Source organism: Rhea americana, unplaced genomic scaffold (assembly GCF_003343005.1).
Source record: "Rhea americana isolate MKP2758 unplaced genomic scaffold, rheAme1 scaffold_456, whole genome shotgun sequence".
In the NCBI taxonomy this organism is placed as follows: Eukaryota; Metazoa; Chordata; class Aves; order Rheiformes; family Rheidae; genus Rhea; species Rhea americana.
The window spans coordinates 274,909-301,386 of record NW_028186597.1 but is presented as its reverse complement, the minus strand read 5'-3'; the positions used below and the strand labels follow the sequence as shown (position 1 = coordinate 301,386).

Here is a 26,478-nt window from a genome sequence, read left to right as displayed (position 1 = left end):
GGTATTTCTAGGTAATAAGGTTGGTATTTCTAGGTAATTGACATGGGATCAAGCCAATCCATGATTCCTCCCTGTAGCCCTTTGGGTTGTATTTTGAAAYACTGGAATATTTTTGGAGGAGATCGGATGACAGAAAAAGAATGAAAAGATGTTGTAATCAATGGTGGCCAATGTATAAGCTGGAATGTGATGAGCAATGGCCAAAAATGGGACCTTGAACTATAACGCTATATTACAGTTACTGCTGTTTTGTTGCCAGAAGGGGAAGTGGGATGAAATACCCTATATGGAGGCTTTTGTGTCACTATATAAGGARCCAGAAATTCAAAGGGAATGTGAACTTACAAGTAAAGAGGAATCTGTAATGGTTGCAGTAGGAAAGACGGAAGAGAGCAGGTATTGTGCTAACAGAAAAATTCTGAATGGAGAGGAGCAGGAGGATGTACAATTACTGACACTGCCTCCCTCTTGTGGAGATGATTCCACCTCAGCTGAAGAATCAGCCCCCCTGCTAGAAAGCCAGGGGTCCAGCCCTGTTTCTGGCAGAACTAGGAGACGGAACCTGTTATACAGGCTCCTTTGAGACAAGCAGTGGGACCAGAAGGGCTGCCAGTATTTGTACATGTTCCTTTCACAACCTCGGATTTACTAAACTGGAAGCAGTCTATTGGATCATATAGGGAAAATCCTGAAAAGCTRCATCAACTTTTGGAGACTATTATGATAACTCATAATCCTAATTGGGGAGATGTGCAGGTGCTGTTGAATACTTTCCTGACACGAGAAGAAAAGAGGCTGGTAATTGATAAGGCAAAAGGAAGAGGGTGAGAGAAGGGACAGAARGGGGGATCCTGAAGTCTATTTACCCACCAGAAAGGCTCCAGAGTGGGATCCAAATAGAAGTGGGAGTAGGGAGTTATTGAGGCAGTATCAACAGCTAATTTTGTAGGGGGGTTCTGAAACGAAACAATGTATCAAAATTGTATGAAGTAAAGCAAGGGCCTGAAGAAAATCCCTCGGTCTTTTATGAAAGATTATGCGAAACAGCCAGAAAATGGACAGACCTGGATCCAAATGAGGAAGCGAAYCAAAGACTGTTTAATACGCTATTCATTGGCCAGTCAGCTCAGGATATTAGAAAGAAGCTACAGAAGGTAGATGGAGCTGGGGGAATGTCTATTTCACAGCTGATAGAAATAGCGTATAAGGTATATAATAATCGAGGTGAGAAGAGAACAAGAGAAACACAAAATCGAATGAAACTATAGGCTTCTATCCTGGCAGCTGTCCAGAGGAATGAATTCCAAGGCAGGGGCAGGGGAAGCAGAAGAGGTAACAGAGGAGGAAGAGGTGAAAGGGGAGGGAGGCCAGGAGGAGGCCTCCCTAGACCCGCTTTGGGTCCAAATCAATGTGCAATTTGTAGACAGGAAGGGCACYGGAAARATGAATGTCSAAATCGAAGAAGGATAACAAAGCTACAGAGCCCAGCAAACACCGACCTAATTATGTTAGAGGAGTCAAATACGGAATGAAGGGGACCGGGGGAGAAAATTAGAATTTCCTCAKCTGATCCCCTGGTTCCAGKAAAGCTGGRSAATGAAACTATAGATTTTTTATTAGATAGTGGAGCCACTCATTCAGTGATAACTAGTTGTAAAGGACCCTTAAGTAAGACTACTACCACCATTGTTGGGGCTATGGGAAGGAAAACTTTAAGGCCATTTTTGCAACCAATGGAGTGTACGATTGGAGGTACTAAATTGACTCATGAATTTCTCTATATGCCAGAGTGTCCCCTCCCTTTATTAGGAGGGGATTTACTATGCAAACTGAATGTGCAGGTGACCTTTTCTGAGAGTTCCGTGCAGCTCCATATCCCTCCAGAATCGGCATGGAGAGCACAAATCTGCCTTTTGATGGGATCAGCTCCAGAGGATAACAGTGCAAGTATCCCTTCCAGTGTATTGGATGCAGTGATTTCCTTGGTTTGGGCCTCAACAAAGCCAGGTAAAGCGAAAAACACGACTCCGGTCAAAATAGAGCTACAACCAGGAGCGAAGCCAGTTAGGGTGCATCAGTACCCTATCAAGCTAGAAGCACGTAGAGGATTGGAACCCCTAATTAATGCCTTCTTGCAATATGGCTTGCTTAGAGAGTGTCAGTCTGAATTCAATACACCAATCCTGCCGGTAAGGWWACCGCRCTCCCAAGAATATCGACTGGTCCAGGACCTAAGGGCAGTGAACCAAATAACAAAAGATATCCATCCAACCGTGCCAAACCCATATACTCTTTTAGCCTCGGTGCCTGAGACTAACAATTGTTTTACAGTGTTAGATTTAAAAGATGCTTTTTTCTGTATTCCTATAGAAGAACAAAGCCAGACAATTTTTGCCTTTGAACGGGAAAGTCCTACTATGAGGAGGAAGGAGCAGTTATGCTGGACGGTTCTTCCTCAAGGATTCAAGAACAGTCCTACCCTGTTTGGTGAGATCTTGGCCAAAGAACTAGCCCAATGGCAGGAAGATAACAAAAATGTCACTCTTTTACAGTATGTGGATGACATTTTGATTGGAGCGGATTCAGAGCAAATATGTTTAGAGGYGACAGTGAGTCTGTTAAATTTTTTGGGACTTGCCGGGTATCGTGTTTCAAAGAAAAAGGCTCAGATTGCGAAGAAGGAAGTCCAATATCTTGGTTTTAAAATATCAAAAGGACAACGTGTACTAGGAGCAGAAAGAAAAGAGGCTATATGCCAAATTGCAGTACCCCGCACAAAAAGACACCTGAGGGGATTCTTGGGAATGGCAAGATTTTGCCGTATATGGATCCCTAATTTTGGGCTGATAACTAAACCTTTATTGCAGCCCTAAAGGGTCCAGGAGAATGGTTAGAGTGGACCCCAGAATGCCGTGCTAGTTTCGATGAAATAAAAAAKRAAYTGATGGAAGCTCCAGCAYTGGGACTCCCAGATATGGCTAAACCCTTTCAATTGTATGTACATGAGCAACAGCAGGTGGCCTCGGGAGTAATGACCCAAATGCTTGGGAGCTGGAAAAGACCGGTGGCGTATTTTTCTAAACAATTAGACAAAGTAAGTAAAGGATGGCTGGCCTGCCTCTGGGCTATAGCAGCCACCGTCTTATTAATAAAAGAGGCCCGCAAATTGACTCTGGGACAGCCCTTGTACCACATGCAGTATCAGCAATTTTAAATCAAAAGGGGCATCATTGGATTTCCCCAAGCAGACTGGTAAAATATCATGCTGTGTTATTGGAACAAGGAGATATTACCTTAAAGGTGGTTTCGACCCTAAACCCTGCTACTCTGCTACCTGGTGAAGAGCAAAAAGAGTTACAACATGACTGTTTGGCCACTATAGAGCAAGTATATTCTAGCCAGCCTGATTTAAAGGATGAAGCTTTGCAGAACCCAGATGTGGAACTATATACAGCTTTGTACAGAATGGAGAGAGAGAGGCTGGATATGCAGTAGTGACTCAATGGAAAGAAGTAGAAGCTAAACCATTGCCACAAAACACCTCAGCACAAAAGGCTGAAATCATTGCCCTTATATGAGATTTTGGGACAGCAAAAGCACCCATGAGCATGAGAACAGTAAAAAGAAGCCAAGGAGGTTTGACCACAGCTTAAGAAGTTTCCCCTTCATTTAGAAATGCAGCAGAACAGGAAGACATGCACCACAATCCTGTTACTGTTGCTGTTTATAGGCTTGGTTTTAGCCACCGTTCAAATGTGAGCACATGCAACCATCCACAGCCAGTGACATCTGCAACCACCAAGGTCAACACCACCTGCCGCCTCCTAGCCCTGCTCACATATAGTGCAGCCTCAGGACTTAGCTGTGTCCATGCTGCAAGTTTGGGCTCATCCTCCGCAGCCAGATGCAGATCTCTGTGGAGAGCTCCCATCTGTGACAACGCTCTTTTGACTGCCAGACTATGCTTTAGCACCTGCAAAGAGGCCAGAACAGTCACTGAGATGCCAGGCAACTGCACAGTCCTCCTAGAACTACTCCCTAGTCCACAATTATTACTGACTGTAACTGACCAATAACCCCTGTAATGAAAGAAGGCTCAGAGGAGATGAACACAGGCAGGATGGCCCTGAAGTTCAGGAATGGTGTAAGATGCAACTTGATAATCCTAACTGTTGTACAGAGAACTGACTTTATCTTAACACAAAGGGAGCCGGAAGGTAACCTTTGTTTTAGGTAAGTAACCGAATATTGGTGAAAATGTTTCTTCCTAAGTTCAAGAAAGAATGTGAATGTCTCTCTGAGATTAGCCAGACCAGCATGGGAGAAATGCATGCACGACTAAGCCCAATACAGAGTATAAAGCCTGAACAACTAACAAAAGAATTTTTGGAGAGAGCAACTGGCCGGAGCTGGCTTCAACCCACGTATTCCTTCCCTGCAACTGGGGACATCCAGCATCATGATGATGAGCATATTGTAGAGACTGGTAATACCAATTACACTTGTATCGTGATTTCAGTACATTACTGTATCACTCCTCTAAAACAAAAATTCCATATAACATCAAATACCTTTAAATGAAACCTTTATATCAAACATTGTGCTCTCCGTATGTGTGCAATATTTAAAAGAACCTGGTCGGAGAGTACTAGATTCTGACACTGACCTGCTATGAGAATCAGCCACCAAGGTTCCTGGGAGAGTCTCATTTTAGAGATTTTTCCCTCCCAAAGCTTTAATGATGGTTCCCTAACCTGGGCAAATACAGATCCCCCCCTTAAGTGTTAAAAAAAAAAATGGACTGAGGCTGTCTAGAATTGATCGTTTAGCACTTAGCATAACTTGCTGAGCATTAGTAGCTAAGATTGCTGAAGCCTTGGGCCACAAGCTGTGAACTCTTCACCTAGTTAAGGAAAAGAAGGCCCCCAACTCTGGTTCAAGCTGGAAAGATAAGGAAGCCTAATTGTCTAACAAGAGAAGCTGCAGAGATAAGAGAAGAATCTTTACTGTCTGCTTAGAAGCAATGAAAGGACCAAATGAAATATGAGAAGACCTCAGACCTAAATTTTACAATTGGTCCAAACCATCGTGTGAGAGGCAGGGAAATTTAGAGTGTAAGAGTATAAGTGCCCAGGAATTTCATTGTTCGGGGTCCCTCTTCAGGCACCCAGCTTGAGCTGTAATTTCTGCACGTGCCATTAAATCTTATTTTACTCTAATTTTGGTTTTAAGGTCTGTTTCAGCAGGCACCTAGGGTCAGACTCTGTTACGGAGGCCAGCAAGCCTAATTTTTAACAATATTAAGCACTACAACAGTTTTTATCCTGGGGTCCTAAGTTGCTATTATGACACAAAGCAGCAAAGCAAGGCAAAGACACATGGGGTCACGGCTTACCCACCTAGCCACAAAAATTCTTATTTTAGACCTCACTGCTTCTTCCAGAAGAGACCAAAATACAGCTCCAAGCAGGCCACTGAGGCTTCACACAGACCTTGGGGCCCTGTTAACAACAGCAATGCCATAGCAACTGGGCTACGCATCACTATTCCCCGCCTTCCTTTGCCGGTCTGTGAATTGTGGCTTATTACTCACAAGTCTGGTGAGGACACAGCCAACCTTCCTATGGCCAAAGGCTCCTTGTCAGCTCTGGGAGGAGAACCTTTCCTCTGGCATGTGGATCCTCGTGGCTGCTCTTGACACATGATAACTTACAAAGGTCTGAGGCAGTAGCTTGTAGTTCTTCATTGCAGCATATGGCCATTCCCTGATGTTCTGAATGCCTAGGATAAACACAGTTTATAAATACTACCACTATAGGGTGTAAAGCCAAGCTAAAATTTCTGCAACCAAAGAAAACATATTTGTGTCTGGTAGAACGATCCATATGCATCAGTGCCTAGAGCTCGAGGCTAGTAACTCCTCTCAGGTGACGTTCTTCTAGCAGGCTGTCTATCTGAACTCTTCCATCTTGCCTAAGAGTCTCCATTGCGATATTATAACTTGTTGATGGAGACATAGTAAAACCTATCACCCTACAAAAGTATAGAGCAAAGCAGAGCGCAGAGAGAAAAAAAGAAAAAAAGCTCTGCAGAAAAATCATAAGAACCCAAAGTTGCTTCTAAGCACGGAAGCAGCTCTAACACACACAAGCAAGGTAAACAAGAATGCGCAACCCACAGATACCCCCCCCCCGCTGTCTAGTCGTATGCCTGGCATTACTACTTTAGAGGGACCTGAGCAGACTGGATTGCCTCTGTGCCATCAAAGGGAGAAGTCTCAAAGACAGAGCACAGAGCGCTGTTAAAACAGTCTTTCTCCCAGCCAGAGAATTTGTGTTCCGGCCCAAAAGGGGATGTGAGGATGGTGCCACTGGCACCCACTTTCCCTTGCTGCTGTTTTTAAACAGTGCTGTTCCCACAGAGTCAGCAGATGTGGAAAGCATTACTGAAAAAGACTTGCCTTGTCCTGGGAATTTGTGGGCAGGAGATGCTAATTCATTCCATGAGGCTTTAACATTTCCTCTATCTACTGTCTTCCTCTTTCCCCAAATACCATTGCCAGGTAACTAACTGTGGATTACACTAATTGAGCCCTCTGAAAGCGATCTCTTAATTTTACACTTCACACACTCTCTCTCTTCTCTTTTTCTCTCTCCGTCTCTTCCCTTTTCTCTTTTCTTTCTCCCTCTACTTCTTCAGTAACTCTGTCCACTTGACCATCATTCCCCTAAGATAATAATTTGCTGTCTTGCAGCTTTTAAAACAGGATGTTTTGTAGACATGTAAAGTCACACGCGCAGAAATAAATGTATGTAGCATGTGTCTCTAATGTGCACAGACCTCCCACTATACATTGGTGATCTATTACTCCGATCATCATTAACGGTGATCCTTCCTAGTCAGGAGGAATGGGTTTTCCTTTGTGGGAGATGAAGACTTTCCTTTGGTTGAGGAGGAAAGGATTAGAGATCTTCTGGGCAGGCTAGATATCCACAAATCCATGGGCCCTGATGGGATGCACCCACGGGTACTGAGGGAGCTGGCGGATGTTACTGCTAAGCTGCTCTCCATCATCTTTGAAAGGTCCTGGAGAACTGGAGAGGTGCCTGAGGACTGGAAGAAAGCCAGTGTCACTGCTGTCTCCAAGAAGGACAAGAAGGAGGACCCAGGCAACTATAGACCAGTCAGCCTCACCTCCATCCCTGGAAAGGTGATGGAACAGCTCATTCTGGATGTCATCTCCAGACATATGGAGACATACTCTTGAACCACTAGGCTAAAGGTACCTGTCATAGGGAAGGCTCAGCATAAATCCACCCATAAGTTCCACATAAAACATCACATGCCATGATTTTGCAGGAGGTAATCAAAAGGTCCAATACTGTTAACTAAGAGATCTATCGTGTGCATAGTTCAGGCTGTGTTTTACTGGCAACCATCATCCAGGGCTCTCTGTCTTTCTCCTGGCTATGATTGTTTGCTTCTTATTCCATCTCCAGCATGTGCTGGATGTGTGTCCAGCATATGGCTATGCTGGGCTGCCTTAATGCTCTAATCAAGTTCAAAGCTAGGCCAATAAAAAGAACTGAGTAGTTTCCTTACAGGTTAACAGGCTGAAACAGCTTAACAAGCACCTGAGGAGCATTAGTGGGAGAAGAAGAAGTGGCAGTGAGTGCTGTAGGAGCTAGACAGACTTTGGGGGCCATGGAGCTTCATCCTGGGAGATACCATTGCAGTCATGCATCATGGATATCTGCTCAGTTAGTGATAGCGTGGATCTGCTGGGGAAAAGCCTCTGCCTCAATAGCCTGCACAAACACAAAAATTCAGTGATAACCACAATCTTAGAGACAAATGAATATTGTGGTTAGTCTACAAAAACAGACTATTGTATGTTGAAATAAGGCACATAACCAAATGCAGTAAGAAGTCATTTTAGATAAGTAGATATAAAGTGGATTAAAAAAGTATACCATATATGCAAGAGTACCTTGGGAGAAAATCTCACACTTTAGTTAACACCTTTATCATTTGCTTGAATCTCCTGGTAAGATACCGTGCAACACTGAAGCTAGATGCTTATAGTGACCTTTTTTTCCTATTCAGATCATATTTAGATCATATTTCTGTTGTTTTTCTTGGATTAGAAACTTTTTAATGAAAGTATATTGTGTTCACTTAAGTTATTGAGAGTGTGTTTCTAGATATAACATTTAGGCAGTGGACAGATCTGAAACTGCCAATTGCTACTGTCTCTTTCATTTAAACACTTTTTTCAGCTTTTAGTATTTGGGAGCAGTGTTCTTCATGTTCCTTGGGTGGGTCTATATCCATACTCTATATTGTACATGTGTTATTTTCAACATTATAGAGCACATTAGACACACATTTCTTGTTCCAGTAAATGGCAGATATATTAAATGCCATAAGGTCATATATAAAACTCACAAGCTGGTCCTTATACATGAGAAATTTTATTTTCTTGAATATAAAAGCGTAGAAGAGACTGATCTGTTGTCAAACTTGGCTTCTGTGTGGCACAAGCATGGAATTTCATTAGCTTACCTGTCCACCGAATCTAGTGACTTGTGACTAAAGACCATCTTTACAGAAAGACATCAGAACTTGAGTACAGTAATAACGGAGAATCCATTACTTTGGCCATATACTGCAGTGATTAATCACTTCATGTAAAAAAGTATGATTTTTTTTTTCCTCATTTGAATTTTACAGCTTGAGATTTTATTGACGTCTAGGTGGTTTTGTGTAAATTTAGAGCACCCTTTATTCTTTAGTCTTTTCTCCAAATGCAAATTTTTATGTATTAAATTTACATGTCTCATTTTTCTGAAATGAGACTGGGTTGCTTCTGCCTCATTTTAAGGCATTTTTGCCAGGCCTTGAATAATTTTCTTGTATACAATCTCAGTCTACCAGGGTTTTTTATAATGTGTTAATTCTTGTCTGCAAGTAGCAGAACATAAACAACAGAAGAAATGCAACAAGACACTTACTTATTAGTGTGCAGACTTGCAGCCAATCTCATCTGTTCTGAAAATAATATAACTACATTAAACTATATTGAAAGGTGAATTGATGGACTGTTTTCCTCATAACAGAAACTATCAGCTAAACACATAAACAGGTAACTCCTTAAATGCAAACTGAGAGCCTGCCTGCCTGCCCCCCACCCCCCCACCCAGTGGGGCTTTGAGGTCCCCAGGACTCTTCTTACAGCATGACTCTGGCACCCCACAAACCTTGTGTGGCTTTTGGCTGTCCCAGATCCCTCCATGCGGCTCTGGGGCTAGTTGGACCCCCACTGTGTGGCTTCCCCCTCCCCCCCCCCCCGCTCACATACACCCCTTCCTAATTTTGTGGGATCTGGGATCGTTTGCCAAACTTATGGAAAGAAAGCCCAAATACACAGACTAGATATGCTTGAGTAGATATTGGTACCTAATTCCCAAGGAGGACTAGGGATGAAGTCWTATGTTTTCCTTTAGCAAATCCTAATAGCTAGCTGAGACTGTTTCCCACAAAATATAGTAGCCTCCGTAAGACTTGTTCTTATAAGCCAAACTACCCTTACATTTCTATTTATTTGACAGCTCATCACTTGGTAGGTAACAAAACATCTCACAGTCCGGTCTCACAACAAGGCTGGGAACTGAAATTGTTCTAAGAATCTCGCTGCAGAGCAACTGTGGTTGCAGTGTTTCATCACCATGGACACATACAGCTTGTAAACACCACCGCTGTTCAGAAATCACAGTCTGGCTATCTTCAAATGCTGTCTTGTAAGCCAGGAGGAGCAAGGCAGAAGAAACTATCTTGAAACTTGAAGACCATAAGAGCTGGAAAGGTCAGTGGCTTTCTGAAAAACATGTTTTATATAATACCAACTTTAGCAAAGCCTCTTTTTATGCAGATTTAGCCATTCCGCCTAACATTCATATAGTCTTACACTTGTCTTTCCCCCCAAAACCTACCATGCCTTGCATTAACTCATTTCTACTACTTTCCATCATGATACCTTTCCAGTCTTCAAGTGTTTTCTAAAACACAGCTGCACTTCTCCCTCAGATTCTTATGTCTCCTTACATGCACTATATTTCTGATGCAGGTGCCATACTTCCAGCTTTGCATCTGTTGTTATAATGATAAGAGCTTTTAGTACATTTATTCTATGTTAGTCACCTTGAATTTTGGACAATTTCTGAAAGCGAGACATAGTTTTATTAGGATACAATAAGTTTTAGTTACAGATGTTCATTAAAAATTACATTAGACTTACCAGACTTCTTTCTAGCTGTGATTAAATCCTTGATTGCAGTATTCCTCCTTTGACGAAGTAGTTTAAAAGTTCAGCATACAAAGTACTGTTCACTTTTATTTTCATAGTTAAGTCTGCAAGAGTCATTAATACTGATGCATTTCCCTTCTCTCAGTATTTGCTGTCATGTAACTATACCTCTTATATTGCAAGTATCTCACCAGTTCTAATATATAATGTTGCATTTAAAAAAATGAGAACTCTGCTAAAATGTCTGTTTTCAAAAAATTATCAAAGTCTTACTTTAGGACTGTAGGCATAATGTTTACAATATTTCAATATATCTTAAAATAATTACATTACCACTTACTGTTACATCAACAATTCCCTGCCTCATTCACACTACAAAAAATATGTCTAATTACCAGACATTGTTATCTATGATGTATTATCTTTTAATCTTTTGATATGTACAGAAGAGGGCTTTTAAAAGGGGCTATTTAAGGCATTGCACATTATTCTGTCATCTTCCTCTGGTAACTCACAAACATTATAAAACAAGTCTTCTAACTTATTTCTCAGATTCAGGATGTGCTTAGCTATACTTAACAGTGTGAACCTTTGGCATACAGATATCAAGATTAATGGAAACATTATTCTGAAACTAAAGAAAAAAAGCATACATTCCAGAGATGTACAGCTTCTTCTTTGTTGCTGTGCTTGAGCACTTGTTGTTCTGTAATCTTTTGCCCTTCTGGAAAAAAAAATATGCTCTAAAGGTACATCTTACTGTGGCCATTTTTTCTAACAACATGATAATTCTTGCCATATTTGCACTACACGTGTTTCTTCACCTCTGGCTCTAATTTGGGATGTTTTCATACATGTGACTGGTATGCTCCCCTAGAATTCCTAATTTTCCATTCTGTTACATTTTGCCAGAGTTTGAGACATTACTGTGAAGTATGACATCCAAGAAAAAGAAGCTGAAACAAGACACCACAGGTGCAGAAACAAATAAGGAAGGACTAAGAACCAAGAATGGAGACATATCCAAAGGAAGAAGTCCCATGGAAATTCTTGTCAGAGAGAGGAAGCAGTATCTGCAGAAGGAATACAAGACCCTTACTGAACATATGAACACGTACATGGAAAGAGTGGAGCACTTCCTCCATGAGAATGATATCCTAGAAAAGGAAGCTCAACAGAATCAGGAAGAGAGCAACGCTTACCTCTCCTACATAACAAAATACAGCCAGAAGTGCCAGAATGTGATAACAACATTAAATGATCAGAATCACACTGATCTATCTCAAATTGGGATGCAGAAAGAGAAGCTAATCTCACAGTATACAGAAAAAGAGAAGGAGATAAGGAACTACCTTATAGATATGGAGACAAAGTACACTCTTATGAACAAGGAGGTTGAAGACTTGCAGCCTTTCAAAGACCTGCAGCTGGAACAGATGAACAAGATTAAGGACCTGGAGAAGGAGTTGTTGGTCACAAGGATCCAGCATTCAGAACAAATGCACAAAATCAAGAGCAGATTTCTCCAGGCCAAGGCTGCCTGTGAGGCAGAGTCTCATCAGAAGATACAAGTTCTGACCAAGAAAGCAGAAGAAGCAGCAGTACAATCTCTGATTCAGCATGCCAAACAAATAAAAGCTGAGAACTGGCATCTACGCCAGGAATTGCTCAATCTCATCCAATGCTCACACATTCTTAAAGCAATCAGGCTTCAACTGAGCGAGCAGCAGCAGCAGCTTCTTCAGGAGAACCAGTACAGCCAAGACATGGCACGCATGCGTCGTTGGTTTCCCCAGGATGAGGTATACGATGCAAACAGGTAAACCTACAACTTCCATAGCCCCTTCAGATGTGTGCATTAGCCCAGAAGAAACACTTCTCTACTCCTCACTCATACCAATTTATCATTAGACATAGCTGGACTGTTGTTACTACTAATCAGGTAACAAAGTATGCAAAAGTAAGGCGAATAGCTGATTTGTTCTGTGCGTGGGTGAATGGTTTGATTTACATAGTTTGTGCTCAGAGCACAGTTCAAATACCTCTTAAAAGTAACCTCACATTTAGCTTCCACAACATCCATATTAAGTAGCAGTTGAAACTGCAATCCTTTCACTCCTCAAAATGAGATTTTTTTCTTTGAGAACAGACTTTGATATTTGATCAATTAGTAACCTTCTACCTGTAAATTATGTTCTTAGACCTAGTGAGGCAACCTTTGTTACTTTTCACTGCCAACTACACCTACAAACACCATGATATGAACTGGTGTAGGTCACCTCCTACTTCCAGCAATATTCATTTTCCCAAAACTTCTAGAAGGCAAAGGACTTTAATTAATCTTTTACTAGACTCCAAAGGAGGTAAAATAAATAAGCAACTACATTATTTAATTAATATACATAGTAATAAAAGATATTCAACCTTTAGTCAGAACTATCAATAAACTATCTTCACTGAATATACTCATATCAGTTTTGATTTTTTTTTCACGTTTTCCTTGCTTTAATGTTTCACTTCAGAAAAAAACTGGCAGTCAGTTCTGTTTCTGATAGCCTACAGGTATATTTGCTTTCCAAGCTGAACACTTCTGAATTCCAATTACCTCATCAGTGCCAACATCAGAGGTCACCTTTCTTTCATGCTTGGATATTCACACGGGAATATTTTACACAGAATCATACAATAGCTCAGGTTGGAAGGGACCTTAAARCAGGATCAACCAGAGGAGGTAGTTCAGGGCTGTCTCTGGTAGGGTTTTGAATATCCCAAAGGATGGAGACTTCACAACCTCTCTGGGCAACGTGTTTGATCACCATCATGGTAAGAAAGTTTTTTTTTTCTCCTTTTGCTTAAATAGAATTCCCCATCGTCTCTCATCCAGGCACTGGGTGCCATGGAGAAGAGTCTAGCTCTGCTGTCTGTACTCCTTCCCATCAGGCATTTATACACATTGATAAACACTGGGACAGGTTGCCCAGAGAGGTTGTGCAGTTTCCTTCTTTGGAGATATTCAAAGCCTGCCTGGATGCAACCCTGTCTAACATGCTCTAGGTGACCCTACTTGAGCAGGGCAGTTGGACTAGATGATCTCCAGATCATCTAAGGTCTTCCAACGTTACCGACTCTATGATTCCCCTGAGCTTTCTCTTCTCCAGGGCAAACAGTCCCAGCTCTCTCAGAGTCTGCTTATCTAAGCCCTTAATTACCTTCATGACCCCTCACTGGACACACTCTAGTATGTCTATGTCTCTCTTGTACTGGGGAGCACAACACTGGATGCAGTGCTCCAGATGTGGCCTCACCTCTGTAGAGTAGAGGGGAACTCTCGACCTGCTGGCAACACTCCTCCTAATGTGGCACAGGATGCTGTTGGCCTTCTCTGCCATGAGCACACATTGCAGGCTCGATGGTTAATTTATAGTCCACTAGGGCCACTAGGTCCTCTTCTACCCAGCTGCTTTCCAGCTGGTCTGCCTCCAGCCTGTACTGGTGCATGCAGTTATTCCTCCTCAGATGCAGGACTCGGTGTTTCACTTTGATGAACTTCATGAGATTCCTTTTGGCCCATTTCTCCAGCCTGTTGATGTTCCTCTAAACGGCAGAATGCCCATCTGGTGTATGGGCCACTCCTCTCATTTTCTGCCATCAGAAAACTTGCTGAAGGTGTATGCTGTCCCATCATCCAGGTCATTAATGAAGATGTTAAACAGTACTGGCCCCAGCACGGACCCTTGGGGACACCACTAGAGACTGGCCTCCAGCTGGACTTTCTGCAACTAATCACAGCACTGAGCCCAGCAGTTCAGCCATCAGTTTTCAGTCAACCTCACTGTTCTCTTATCCAGTCCATACTTCATCAGTTTGTGAATGTTGTCATGGCAGACATGGTCTCCCAGAGCATGCCACCCCCCCAAAAAGACTTGTGCTGTAGGCATTTCACAAAAAGTTGCTAGATAAAATAATAAAACCCTGTTTATCTTCAATAATATCAGGTGCAGGTAGCAATGCTAGAGGTCTCCAGCTACACAATCACAGTTCTTTACAGTTTGTAAGATGAAGGAAACAGCTCCTGATATCTCGAAAAAGTCTTACACCCTGACGGTGCATCCACCATGCTCACAGCCCGCGGCCGCCTCGGGGTCGCCGTCCGGGGCGGCCGCGCTCCGCCCTCCCGGCGACGCGGGGCTTCCGCAGCATCTGCCCCCTTAGCCGGCGACCACGGCCAGATCCACGGACACGACGCCACACCGGGGGGGGGGCGGGCGGAAAAGGCCGCTCCGCGCCGCTCCATATCTCAGGCCTCGTAGGGCGCGCCCGCAGCCCCCGCCCCAGAGGTACCTGCGCCTGAGCTGCCAGAGGAAGGCCGGCGCATGCGCTTTGAGACGGCGGCCGTTTCCATAGCAGCGAGAATCAGGAGGGAGGGCGCTGTATCCGGCGCGGCGCGGCGGGCTGGGGAGGTTGTGCGCCCGTCGAGGGCGCCGCCTCCCGTCTCGGCACGCCAGCCATGAGCGTGCCGGAGRTGGAGGCGCTCGTGTCCCAGAAATACGAGATCAAGAGGCGCCTGGGCAAGGGGGTGAGCGCGTCGGGGGAGTCTCGGGAGCGCGGCTGGTGCCGTCGCCTGCAGCGGGCTGTCATGGGGAGGAGGTTTCTGGCAGCGCGTCCCCGCGGGCGCACGGCGCGGCCCAGCCCGAGGGGTAGGGCTGCCCCCCCAAGCCGCCGGCGCCTTTTTGTTCCGTTCCGGCCCTGGGGCGGGCGCAGGCCTGCGACCAGCGCCGCCTCCGGTGGCACAGCTCTGAGAGCTGGTATCAAGAAGTTGAAGAAATACTGAGCCTTGAATTACTTATTATGCCTGAGAGAGGAAGAAAATCACAAATCARTCCGATTGCTTTATTTGCTATATTTACTTACTTAAATTCCCTGACATTTTTCCTATAATTTAGTGGAGAACCCTTCCTACTTCGATGTTTTCTGCTACAAATTTGTGTTACCACACAAAGCAAATTTTGACCTTTCATTTACACCTACATTGTAGTAAAATGAGTCTGATCACAAAAAGAGACTTGGATTGTGTTGGTCAGATTCTTTCACATTTACTGTAACCTTGTTATTTCAAGTATAATGCCACATCATGTAGTTTTTTTCATAAAATATTGATATATTTTTGTATGTATTTTTCAAGAGCCAGATTTAATTTCTCAGCTCTTTCTCCTTGGGCAATATCTAAGCCCTTCCTAATGTGCTGCTATTTTTTGATCTGCCAACTGTTTGCCATTGCTTAGTTGCATTGAGACCAAGTGTTTCGTGTGCAGTTCCATCTGGATGTGAAAGGCACCTTTTCTCCTTTCTCCTAGAAGATGATGGTTTGTTTTGCTAGCTTTGAAATCATGCCAGTCTTTTTTTGTGTGTGTGTATTTCATTCTAAGTTTGTCTGTTTTTACTGTCATTCTGTTACTACCTACCAGCTTTCTTCCTTTGAATGTAATATATTGCATCCTTTAACAAGTTATGTTCTTAAAACAGAATGGCTTTTTTCTTTTATCTAGAATACCAGATTGTTTGAGAGTTCTAATTGGAGGCTGTTTCACAAACATAACTACATGGATCCAGGGAAGACAGGCAGCAACAAGGGAGATAAGCTGTTCCTTTACAGTGAGGGCATTCAAACAGCTCACTTTTTTTTTTTTCCAAATTAAAATCAGTATTGCCTATGATGGGAAAAGGAACCTTAACTCCAGTTTCTCTTATTCTGGATGAGTGTGTTAACCAGTGTGATATTTGCAGATAGTGATTACACAGCCTCCTGTGTGGAACAGCTCCAGTTTTGTTACTTTTAGGTAATAGATCTGAATCTTAACTTTCCACATTCTAAGGAATGCCCTATCCCTGCACAGTAGTGTAATTTCTCACTCTGTTAATATTTAAATAACTGTACAAAATAAAACAACTTCCATATGGAAAAAATAAATGATTTCTGTACTTAAATACTCTGATATTGATATTAAGGAAGACTTGGCTCAAGAATATTCATGGTCCTGAAGTATACATTCCAGACCTTTGCAGCATATTTGACAAAGCAAGCAATTGGAGCAAAGGTATCTGAGATAGGTGCTAAGATGTTGGCAATTGGGGTGTGTGGGGGTTTTTTTTGTTTGTTTTGTGTGTGTGGTTCTAATCTCAGTTTCAGGAGAGGATATGTGGCTCGGGATCTCAAACAGACAAATGTGTCTATGACCAGCGATAAATATCTGTTTCTGACCACATCAGCTATATAACTGTCAAAAACATCCCTTCTGCCTGTTTTCTTCTTTTATTTGTATACACTTTAGATATTTCTCCGTTTACCTAGATTTTGAGAATGGGAAGTTCAAGTGCCTAGAAAGACATTCTTGGTATAGGAAGCCTGTCTTTGAAACAAAAACTCTATTAGATGATAGGACAATTTAGGATTTACCTATGGCAGTGCTAAACAGAACAATGGTAAGTACTTTTAAAAATCAAGCTCATGGAGCCTTGTTTAATTTCACTGCATCATCTATCCCTATTTGCAATGTTTAGGTGCTAAAGTGACAAATGCAGGTGATGAGGTTTATTGTTATTGCTCTATATGTATGTTGGTGGTATTTGCTGTAAGCAATGGATTTCAAGGTTTAAGGTTACTTCTTAACCAGCAGAAGCTATTCCAAAGATTTCTACCTTGCTGTTGTTTTAGAGTCACTGTGGTCAGCCTTTACTCAAAATCAAAACACTGAATTGGGAGGATCTTACTAGTTTGATCAATGTTATGCTAGGATTTTTTTCTTAGAAAAGCAGATGTTCCTCTTGGAACAGTCTACTGTTGATACTTCAGCATGTTGTTGAGAGGAAACCGGGCAAGCTAATAGAAAACAAACTTATGGAGGCTTTTAAAAACACATTGAAACCATCTCTGGCTCAGATATGTCCTCAGCCAGAAATTAGCAGAGGCTGGGAAGGTGTTAAGGGAAGGTATTATTATATATTTACTCTATTCATGTGCTTCTGCTATTGGCTGCTTTTTGGCCCAGAATTCAGGGTCTTGTTGACCTCTTGTCTGACTCGATATGGATGTTCTTAGTCCTTCAGTCAAGAACTATTGTTCATTGATCTAATCTTTCTGTCTCCTGGGTAGTTAGTGATCGTCTTTTCTTTTAAGCTGTCCGTTGAGTACATTCTACTTCAACACTGAATGTCTGAACTGAGCTTAAGATAGTACACTGTTCATCTGTGGTTTTTACTCCTTAGGCTTATGGCATTGTGTGGAAAGCAATTGATCGCAGGACAGGAGAAACAGTTGCCGTTAAAAAGATTTTTGATGCTTTCAGAAACAGAACAGATGCTCAGGTGAGAAATCATTGTAATGACATGTCCTGAAGGATGTGGTGGGAGTTCATAGATATTTATTTTGAGGATTTATATATTGATATGTAAGCAGGCAACTAGACTGTGCTCTGAAATATGTTAGCTATTTGACAGTTGTGTGTAATAGTATAGTTTACAATTATATCAGGATAAAAATGAGCAAAAATATAAGGCTCTGTGTATCATAGCATCTACAGACTACTGACTGACGTTACTGAGGGGAAAGTGTCTTTTATAGGCATGTGCAATTTGATTCTCCCTTATGTTGTTATTCAACAGTATCTAAGGACTGAGAGCATGCTTATGACTCTCTAGCCTCTCTACCACGTAACATTTTCTTCTACCTTAGCTATTAGAATGTATTCATCCCTCTCCACTGGAAGTCCATATTCTTTTCTGTCATTCTGTCATAGTGTTAATAAATGTTTCTCTTTATTTCTAGAGAACTTTTCGAGAGATTATGTTCCTGCAGGTAAGGTCCTCTTTGATTTTTAATTATCTTTGCTGTCATTCACATATTTCTTTCTCATTCTTTTTCAAAATGCAGTAGTCAAGTGTTCCCATGTCTTTTCACTTCCTTTCTTCACTTTCTGTCTTGGCAAACAGGTTTTTCATGATGCTGGAAAAGGTCCTGAATGAAATGGAGAATTGGTTTAATATTTTCTTTCAGACGTGCCATGTTCTTTCACCATTTTTAGTAATGTGTCTGCTCTGTAACCACTGCATGAATATGCACTCTCTCTCGTGTCTTCCTTCTTATGGATGGAAAATTTTTTTCCTTGAAGTTTTAATGCCATGATTCAGAGCTGAGGACAAGGGATGGAAGAGGACTGCGTGGTAAAATTTTCTTCCTCTCTCATGTAGGAAGAAAACTTGACCATTTGAAGTAATTAAAGGATAACTGAAAGGAAAGTTCTATATGGAATTGCTTAAGGTTGCTCTTATTTTAATATTAATCACACACTAGGCCTAATTAGAGTGGCAGTGGCATTAAAATAATCTGTCCATTTATCCATAGACCTATCATGTAGAAACATTAATGTTTTGGAATAGCAGTAATGTTGTTATAAGCATGATCATCTAAGAACACAAGCAAGATGGGGGTTCATAGAAAGAGGTATTTCCTAAGACCATTATGTTTAGGTGAGAAAGATACGAGGTTTTGGACTCTCAGCTCATCCTTCAAGCCTGAAATAGACCATTCCTGAAAGTATAGCTCTTTTGAGGAAGGTGGGTGGAAGTGGATTTGGGAGAAGATAGAGAAAGATTCCTCCTAAAGGAAAGAACAAGATGTGGGGGGAGGGGGAAGGTTGTAATGTGCCATTAGGACATTACTTTCATGGATTTTGGTGCTCAATAGACTTAAGACTTTTGATTTCCACCTCTTCTTTTTAAATGTATTTTGTAGTTCTTCCTTGAGGATCAGAACTGAGAGATAAGAAATTGAAAGATTATATAAGAAATAGTCTTTCTTACATACTTGGATATTTTGTCTTATTTTGTTAGTCTGTATGAGTTCCGTCCTGTGTGTAGTGATTATTTAGTTTCATTTATATATTTACTGTAAGGGTATTTAATGCACTGGATAAAATTCATTATACTTGAGAAGTGTGAATGTAGAATCCAGGCATTCTGATGGCTTTCTTCTGGGTGATATGTAATATGTTGGCCGTAATGTTGCTGGCAGGTTTTGCATTTATTGTTCAGCATAAATCTAGATCTGTTTGGGGCCTTTTGGGCCATAGTTTAGAATGTGATTTTGGTAATGAGTTTAGTGACAGTATAGTTCTTTAAGCAAAGGTAAGTGGGACTGGCTCTGGCAAGACTCTTTTTTTCAAGGTAGGACATTTTTATAGTATTGACTGAAACTTTTTCATAACTTTCCATTATCAGTTCTAGGGCAAGACAGTGTGAGGCAGTGGAGATTTTCCTTTAGTATTAAGTTCTTAAAGTTTGTCTTTTGAATAAAGATTTCTTTAGATTATTAAAGTGGGTATTGTGAATACTGTCTTCAGAATAAACACAAGGGTATTTGATGACCTGACTATATTACAGCTTTGTAGTATTTTCACTGGTTGCGGCAGATGAGTGTGTTAGTTTGTGAATCAGTTTTCTAGATGTACATTATAACTAATTTTTCTATCGGCTTCAGAGTCTAGGAAGCGGATGCTCTTCTAAGATTGTTCTGGAGATAGTTTAATATGTTTTTTGATACTTACTGTAACTGAATTTGTGATGGAAACAGGTAAGAAATCTATGTTTCAAGTACAAATAATGATGATTTAATTTATGTATTTTAGGTACAGCATAGGTTTCATGGTGCACCTGTTTGTAATTTTCTACTCAAGATGGTTCATGAAAATGGCATACTATGAAGTGTTCACAGTGACGCTAGCTTATAGTGTTAGTTACAGGAAATGAAAGTTGTTATAGCTGAGGGTGAAGTAAGTATTCCTGGCAGCATTACCAGCCTGCAGATGTGAGGGTAGGATTCTCCTTCAGATTATCTGTATTTAGGTATCTCTGTGCATGTTGATTGTCTGATCTCCCATTAAAGTCAGTTCAATGCAACCTATAGGGTGTTTCAGCTTACCTTCAAATAGGCAGTTTCTGGTTCACAGAATCACAGAATGGTTGAGGTTGGAAGGGACCTCTGGAGATCATGTAGTCCAAACCCCCTGCTCAAGCAGGGTCACCTACAGCATGTTAGACAGGATTGCTTTCAGGCAGGTTTTGAATCTCTCCAGAGAAGGAGACTCCACAGTCTCTCTGGGCAACCTGTTCCAGTGCTCCGCCACTCTCACGATAAAGTAATTTCTCCTCATATTCAGGCAGAACTTTCTGTGTTTTAGTTTGTACCCGTTGCCTCTTGTCCCGTCGTATAGCACCACTGAAAAGAGTTTGGCCTCATCCTCTTGACATCCTCCCTTCAGATACTTATATACATTGATAAGATCCCCCCTCAGTCTTCTCTTCCCCAGGCTGAAGAGGCTCAGCTTTCGCAGCCATTCCTCATAGGGCAGATGCTCTGGTCCTCTGATCGTCTTTGTAGCCCTGTGCTGGACTCTCTCCAGCCAGCTCCATGTCTCTCTCATCCTGGAAAGCCCAGAACTGGACACAGGACTCGAGATGAGGCCTCCCCAGGGCTGAGGAGAGGGGCAGGATCACCTCCCTCGACCTGCTGGCAACACTCTTCCTAATGCACCCCAGCATACCGTTGGACTTCCTGGTCATAAGAGCACATTGCTGGCTCATAGTCGATTTGTCCACCAGTACTCCCAGGTCCTTCTCTGCAGAGCTGCTTTCCAGCGGGTCATCCCCCAGCCTAGCCTGTTCCATGGGGTTATTTCTCCCTAGGTGCAGGACCCTGCACTTGCCTTTGTTGAACTTCATGAGGTTAATTCAGCTAATTGGCAGTTGAATTGTGTTAGTGGTTTTTTTAATTATGAATGTTGATGGCACCTTTATTATGAGTTTCACTGCCACATTCTTGAGTCTCTTTGTCTTGAGTATGAAATATGATGTGCATAATGTTGATTGGTTTTTATTTGTACATGGTATAGTGGGAGTTTTAGTACTGAAGTCTCAGAAACGGATGTTTTTAGATTAACTTGGCAGTTTCATACTGTGGAGCAAGTTTAGAAAAAAACATTTTGTATTTCTGTAGAAGTATAATGGAGGAGGTAACTTTAATATTTGTTCTAGAGCACAATACAAAATAAAATAAGCTATTGTTTTTTATTTGGTTCACCAGCATGGTTCTTGATTTCAGCAGTTGGGTCTCTGTCCTCTGCAGGAGTTTGGGGAACATCCAAATATCATCAAGCTGCTTGATGTTATCCGAGCTCAGAATGACAAGGACATCTATCTCATCTTTGAGTCCATGGGTGAGACTCAGCATTGCATCAGCCATTTACAGCCATCCTCTCTTACATGTTATCTTTGTTCCCTACCTTGACAGTAGACTAACATGAATAATGATGGAGGTAGGCAGATACATAGGAGCAGTACAGGTCTTTGTATTTATGCCAGCTGTGATTAGATAGGAATAGTAGTGAAACTTAAGAGGGAAAATGATTATGAAAAGTGGTTTGGTTCAGGAGGTGGAAGGAAGGCAGTGAGAAACAAATTAGAAGGCTTGTAGAAACACAGGAATTGCACCTTTATTATAACAAAATTATGCAATAGACCAAATACTGTAGCATGAGTTCTACAGTTCAAAGTATATATGGGTATATATAATGCAGAATGCAAATAAGACAGTAGGTGTTATTCTAGCTTTACAGTTAGTGCGTTCTTGATCCGAGTTAAGGAGCATAAATGTTTTTCTCTGCACACGTGAAACTGCTAACCAAGGATATAATAGGTTGATTTATAATTCAGAAGTGGACCAGATAATACAGAGAAATTGCAGTACTATCAGTAACTGAAGTATTAACTTCTGTTGAGGATGCACTTGAAAGATGACAGTTTTGCAAACAGTCATTGTAGCCTTTCTCTGAGGAACTTATTCACGACTTGTAATCTTTTACTGATATGTATTACAGAGACAGATTTACATGCAGTGATTAAGAAGGGGAATTTGTTGAAAGACATCCACAAGTGCTACATTCTTTACCAACTCCTGAAGGCCACTAAATTCATCCACTCGGGAAATGTTATTCACAGAGATCAGAAGGTACAGTTCAGTCACCAATCTGTATTGAAATGGATGGTCACTCCTTCACTCAAGTTTTCTGTTAAACAGTAATGAGAAAGTGTGAAAGGAATGAGACTGGTAGAAGAACCTTAGTAATAACTTTCTGCTATTCAGAGAGTAAAGAACTTATTAATTTTTCTTTGTTCAATACAGCCTTCAAATATTCTGCTGGATGCAGACTGCTTTGTTAAACTTTGTGATTTTGGGCTGGCTCGTTCTCTGTGTCAGATGAACGAGGATCAAGGCAACCCTGCACTAACAGATTATGTGGCAACACGTTGGTACCGAGCCCCTGAGATCTTACTTTCCTCCCAGAGGTAACTGTAAGAATTGGCTACACTCTGCTTGGTGTTAGAGAGAGGATGAGATTATGTAATTTCTTCACTATTGGTAAAAATTACTGGCTGAGAAGTCTTCTATCATTTTATTTTGGTTGTGAGCAGATGCAATGTCACGTCACCAAGCCATCTTCTCAGCGTGCACCTAAAATTCTGTTCTGCAACAGAAAAGCTTCTCATTACATGCATGTTCCTTGCTTTTTTCTTAGGTTGCCTATTTACATACATCATCCAGTTTATATGTTTGTCATCCCTTCTCCCACCAGACTTGTTCTCACTAATCCCCAGAAGAGGTCCCCCCAAATCCTCCTCAGTTATCTGCAATGTTCCACTGTTTCTTGCATAACTTTCCCTTAACTGCCTGTGAAATTCAGCCAGTCTTCACAATGCTATATGTAACTTTGGTTAGCTTCTTATATTGTTACTTTTACATCCAGCAGTTTCTCACATTATGTTCGGTAGTGTCCCATGTCATGTTCAGCTAGTGCAACCTCAGGAAAGGCCCTAATCAGGAGTCATGTCATCCTAACACTGGCCAGTGCTAATAAGAGAGCTATCCTTCTCTGTTGCCTGCCTCTCAAATTGTATATATTCCCTTTCCTGATCAGCTTTGAAATCCCACTGACAGTCTCTGACTTTCAAAATAGAAGTCTCGTAACAGTCTGCTTTACACTGATGATTTCAAGTAGATTAGATTGCATATTTGAGCCTACAGTAAAATTAAAAAAGTTGTATTCACTGCATTTYTTGAATCTGTTGATTTTTAAATGTAATCAGAAAAATCTATTATTTGAGTTAAGATTTATTTTCGATAGACCTTCAGGAAATAGTCTATAACTAAATGTTAAGGTAACTGCATGTTGGTCAGGTTTAGTCTTATTTTTTGGCTACTTTAGTAGCCAAAATCAGAAAATAAATATATGTAAAGATCCCAATTCTGTAATGTGGATATTTTCCAAATTGTCATATACCTACTCCTTGCCACTTACTCTGTTTAAATAATTGTAATTGCTTTCTGATATATTATACTCTGAAAAGTCATGTTAAATCAGTTGTTTCCAAACAACAGTTTGTATCTTCGTTACTGGTTGTATATAAAGTGTATATGAACTTGTCTGGATATTTACCTTTAATATATTTCTTTTTCTGGTTTCCTAGAGCAGGCTTCTAATAGGACAGATGTCCTTTCTGTTTTACTTTTGCCACATTAACAGAATCAAAGAGTAGCTGGGATTGGAAGGGACCTCTGGAGATCATCTGGTTTAACTCCTCTGCTCAAGAAGGGTCAGCTACAGCAGGTTGCCCTGGACTGTGTTCAGTTGGGTTTTAAATATCTCCAAGGATGGAGATTCTGCAACCTCTCTGGGCAACCTGTTCCAGTGTTCAACTACCATCACAGTAAAGAAGTATTTTATTATGTTCAGGTGGAGTTTTCTATCATAGAATCATAGAATGGTAAGGTTGGAAGGGACCTCTGGAGGTCATCTAGTCCAACCCTCAGCATAGCCCCGTACAGCGATTGAACCCACAACCTTGGCATTAGCAGCACCACACTCTAACCAACTGAGCTAAACCTTCCTATGTTTCAGTTTGTGCCTGTTGCTTCTCGTTCTTTCACTGCCCACCACTGAGAAAAGTCTGGCTATTTCCTCTTTACACCATCCTATCAGATATGTATAAACATTGTTAAGATTCACCTTGGAGCCTTCTATTCTCCAGGCTAAGCAGTCCCAGCTCTCAGCCTCTTCTCATATGAGAGATACTCCAGTCCCTTAATCATCTTTGTGGCCCTTGACTGACTTGATCCAGCAAATCCATGTCTGTCTTGTACTGAGGAGCCCAGGATTGGACATAGTATTCTGATCAGTGATTTCCCTAATCTCATTCAGTCAAAACCTGTCAATATTCCTTTTCAAGCAATAGATCAAGCTTATATTTCTATGAAAAGGAGCTAACAGATGAAAATACCAAGTAGAGAAAATGCTTGCTTGATCTTTTCCTAACCCTGTTCTGTTCTTGTTTGTAGTTATACTAAAGGGGTAGACATGTGGAGCATTGGCTGTATTCTGGGGGAGCTGCTACTTGGGAAGCCTCTTTTTCCTGGAACATCAACTGTGAATCAAATAGAGCAGATCTTGAGAGTCATTCCTGCCCCATCTGCAGAAGGTAAGACTCTTCTGTGGAGGAATGTGTTCAGAGAAGTGGTGAAAAGAGAAAGAAAAGCAGTGCAGCTTTATCAAGAAAGAGGATATCAGTTGTGAATCATTCTTGCATCTTCCCAAGGAAATTAAAAGACTTAATTGTGGAATGTTAGCATTAGAGGAAAACAGGACTGTGCTTGATTATATGAGAAATAAGAACTAGGCTCTCCAAGACATTTTTGAGATTTATAAGAGGATAACAGCTTAAAACAGAGTGTAGTACTACTGTGGGACTTGTATAGTTACAGTGAATTGGACTTTCTAGTCTGATACTCTAAACACAGAAGTGAAAGCTGGAATACATCTATTTAAAATACACAGGGGATTATTATTATATTTTTTTTCTATCTTCCAGTCCATAAAGTTTATTAATTTTTGCAACTTGTTGATGTTTTCTAACTGAGCTAATGAATAGTTTTTAGGAAAATAACCACCTTTGATTTAAGGATATCACAGACTTGAAAAAATCCATTCTAGTTTACATTTATTTATATTCTTTATTAGAGATATGTAACAGCTTCATGTGAATGAAGTATGAATGGAAATGTGTGTGTGAAAACACCAGGAAAAAGAACAAAACAAGTTGAAGAATAACCTGCACTGATAACAAAAAATGCTGCTATTCTCAGCAATAAAATTGAGGAATGTGTTGATTATGTCAAAATCAGAAGATGCACACTCTGATAAGAGTACAGGACAAATGACAATAGCAGAAGGTCCTGCATTCTAAACACAGGATGATAGCAGCAGATACCATTTCTTTTTCTATTAACTAAATAAGTAAGAACAGACATATGGTCAAAACGTTATTTCAAACAAGGAAAAATGAACAATGAGTAGTTTTAGACATCTGGCCCAAGATTTATGGACACCAAAGAAGAAGGATTCTGAAGCAAAAGACCACTGGAGAACAACTGTTACTCTTAAAGCATGCAAAAGATGTGCAGAAAATATCTCATCATCACCAGTCAAGAAAAGCCCCAGAGATGGGATGAGGAACTCTTTAGCTGATATCCCTTGTCCACTGTGTTACACACAAGTGATCCTGGCCAGACCATTTGGCTTCAGATGTCATAGTACTTCTGAGTATGTGGGTGTAAGAGGGCAAGTGTATGAGAAGATGAATAGGAATTGAGAAAATCAACTTAGAACATTTGTAAATAAATAGTGCATCCTCCTTACATAAGATTTCCCACTGAGTTTTGTTATCCTAATTTCCTATGTTAAAATCAAATAGTTGCTTTCCTTCATAAACTATATGGTTCCAGTAATCCTAATGTTGACATTAACTGTATCTTCTCTATTGCAGATATTTTGGCTATGCAGTCGGATTACAGGGCCTCAGTTATCAACCGCATGAGCTCCCGGTAAGCCTTGTATAGATAGATATGTCTCAGAAGTCAACAGTCCACTATATTACATGTACAAAAATGTTACCTGTTCATGTGATGTTCACCTTCCACTGTTCACCACTGGATATGATTCTTTGTCTTGGTGTATTCACTTGCCTTTAAGGAAGGGATATAAGCTTTTTTTTTTTTTTTTTTTTTTTTT

At 41.1% G+C, this 26,478-nt stretch overlaps 2 protein-coding genes across 3 annotated transcripts in view; both read left to right on the top strand.

Moving 5' to 3' along the window:
• Window positions 1-9,777: 9,777 nt before the first annotated feature.
• Window positions 9,778-12,751, top strand: CCDC166 (coiled-coil domain containing 166). Its single transcript, XM_085316193.1, has 2 exons — window positions 9,778-9,865; window positions 11,219-12,751. The coding sequence occupies exon 2, from the start codon at window positions 11,242-11,244 to the stop codon at window positions 12,127-12,129; it is 888 nt and encodes a 295-aa protein (XP_085172319.1). The 5' UTR covers window positions 9,778-9,865; window positions 11,219-11,241; the 3' UTR covers window positions 12,130-12,751.
• A 1,980-nt stretch (window positions 12,752-14,731) lies between these two features.
• The window catches only part of MAPK15 (mitogen-activated protein kinase 15), an 18,100-nt gene continuing 6,353 nt past the window's right edge, over window positions 14,732-26,478 (top strand). For both annotated transcript variants that reach the window (XM_085316188.1, XM_085316189.1), the window contains exons 1-8: window positions 14,732-14,882; window positions 17,570-17,668; window positions 18,129-18,158; window positions 21,483-21,573; window positions 22,234-22,364; window positions 22,539-22,702; window positions 24,750-24,889; window positions 26,234-26,291. In XM_085316188.1, the coding sequence (XP_085172314.1) occupies window positions 14,814-14,882; window positions 17,570-17,668; window positions 18,129-18,158; window positions 21,483-21,573; window positions 22,234-22,364; window positions 22,539-22,702; window positions 24,750-24,889; window positions 26,234-26,291 (782 nt within the window). In that variant the 5' untranslated portion in view covers window positions 14,732-14,813. The remainder of the gene's footprint in view (window positions 14,883-17,569; window positions 17,669-18,128; window positions 18,159-21,482; window positions 21,574-22,233; window positions 22,365-22,538; window positions 22,703-24,749; window positions 24,890-26,233; window positions 26,292-26,478) is intronic.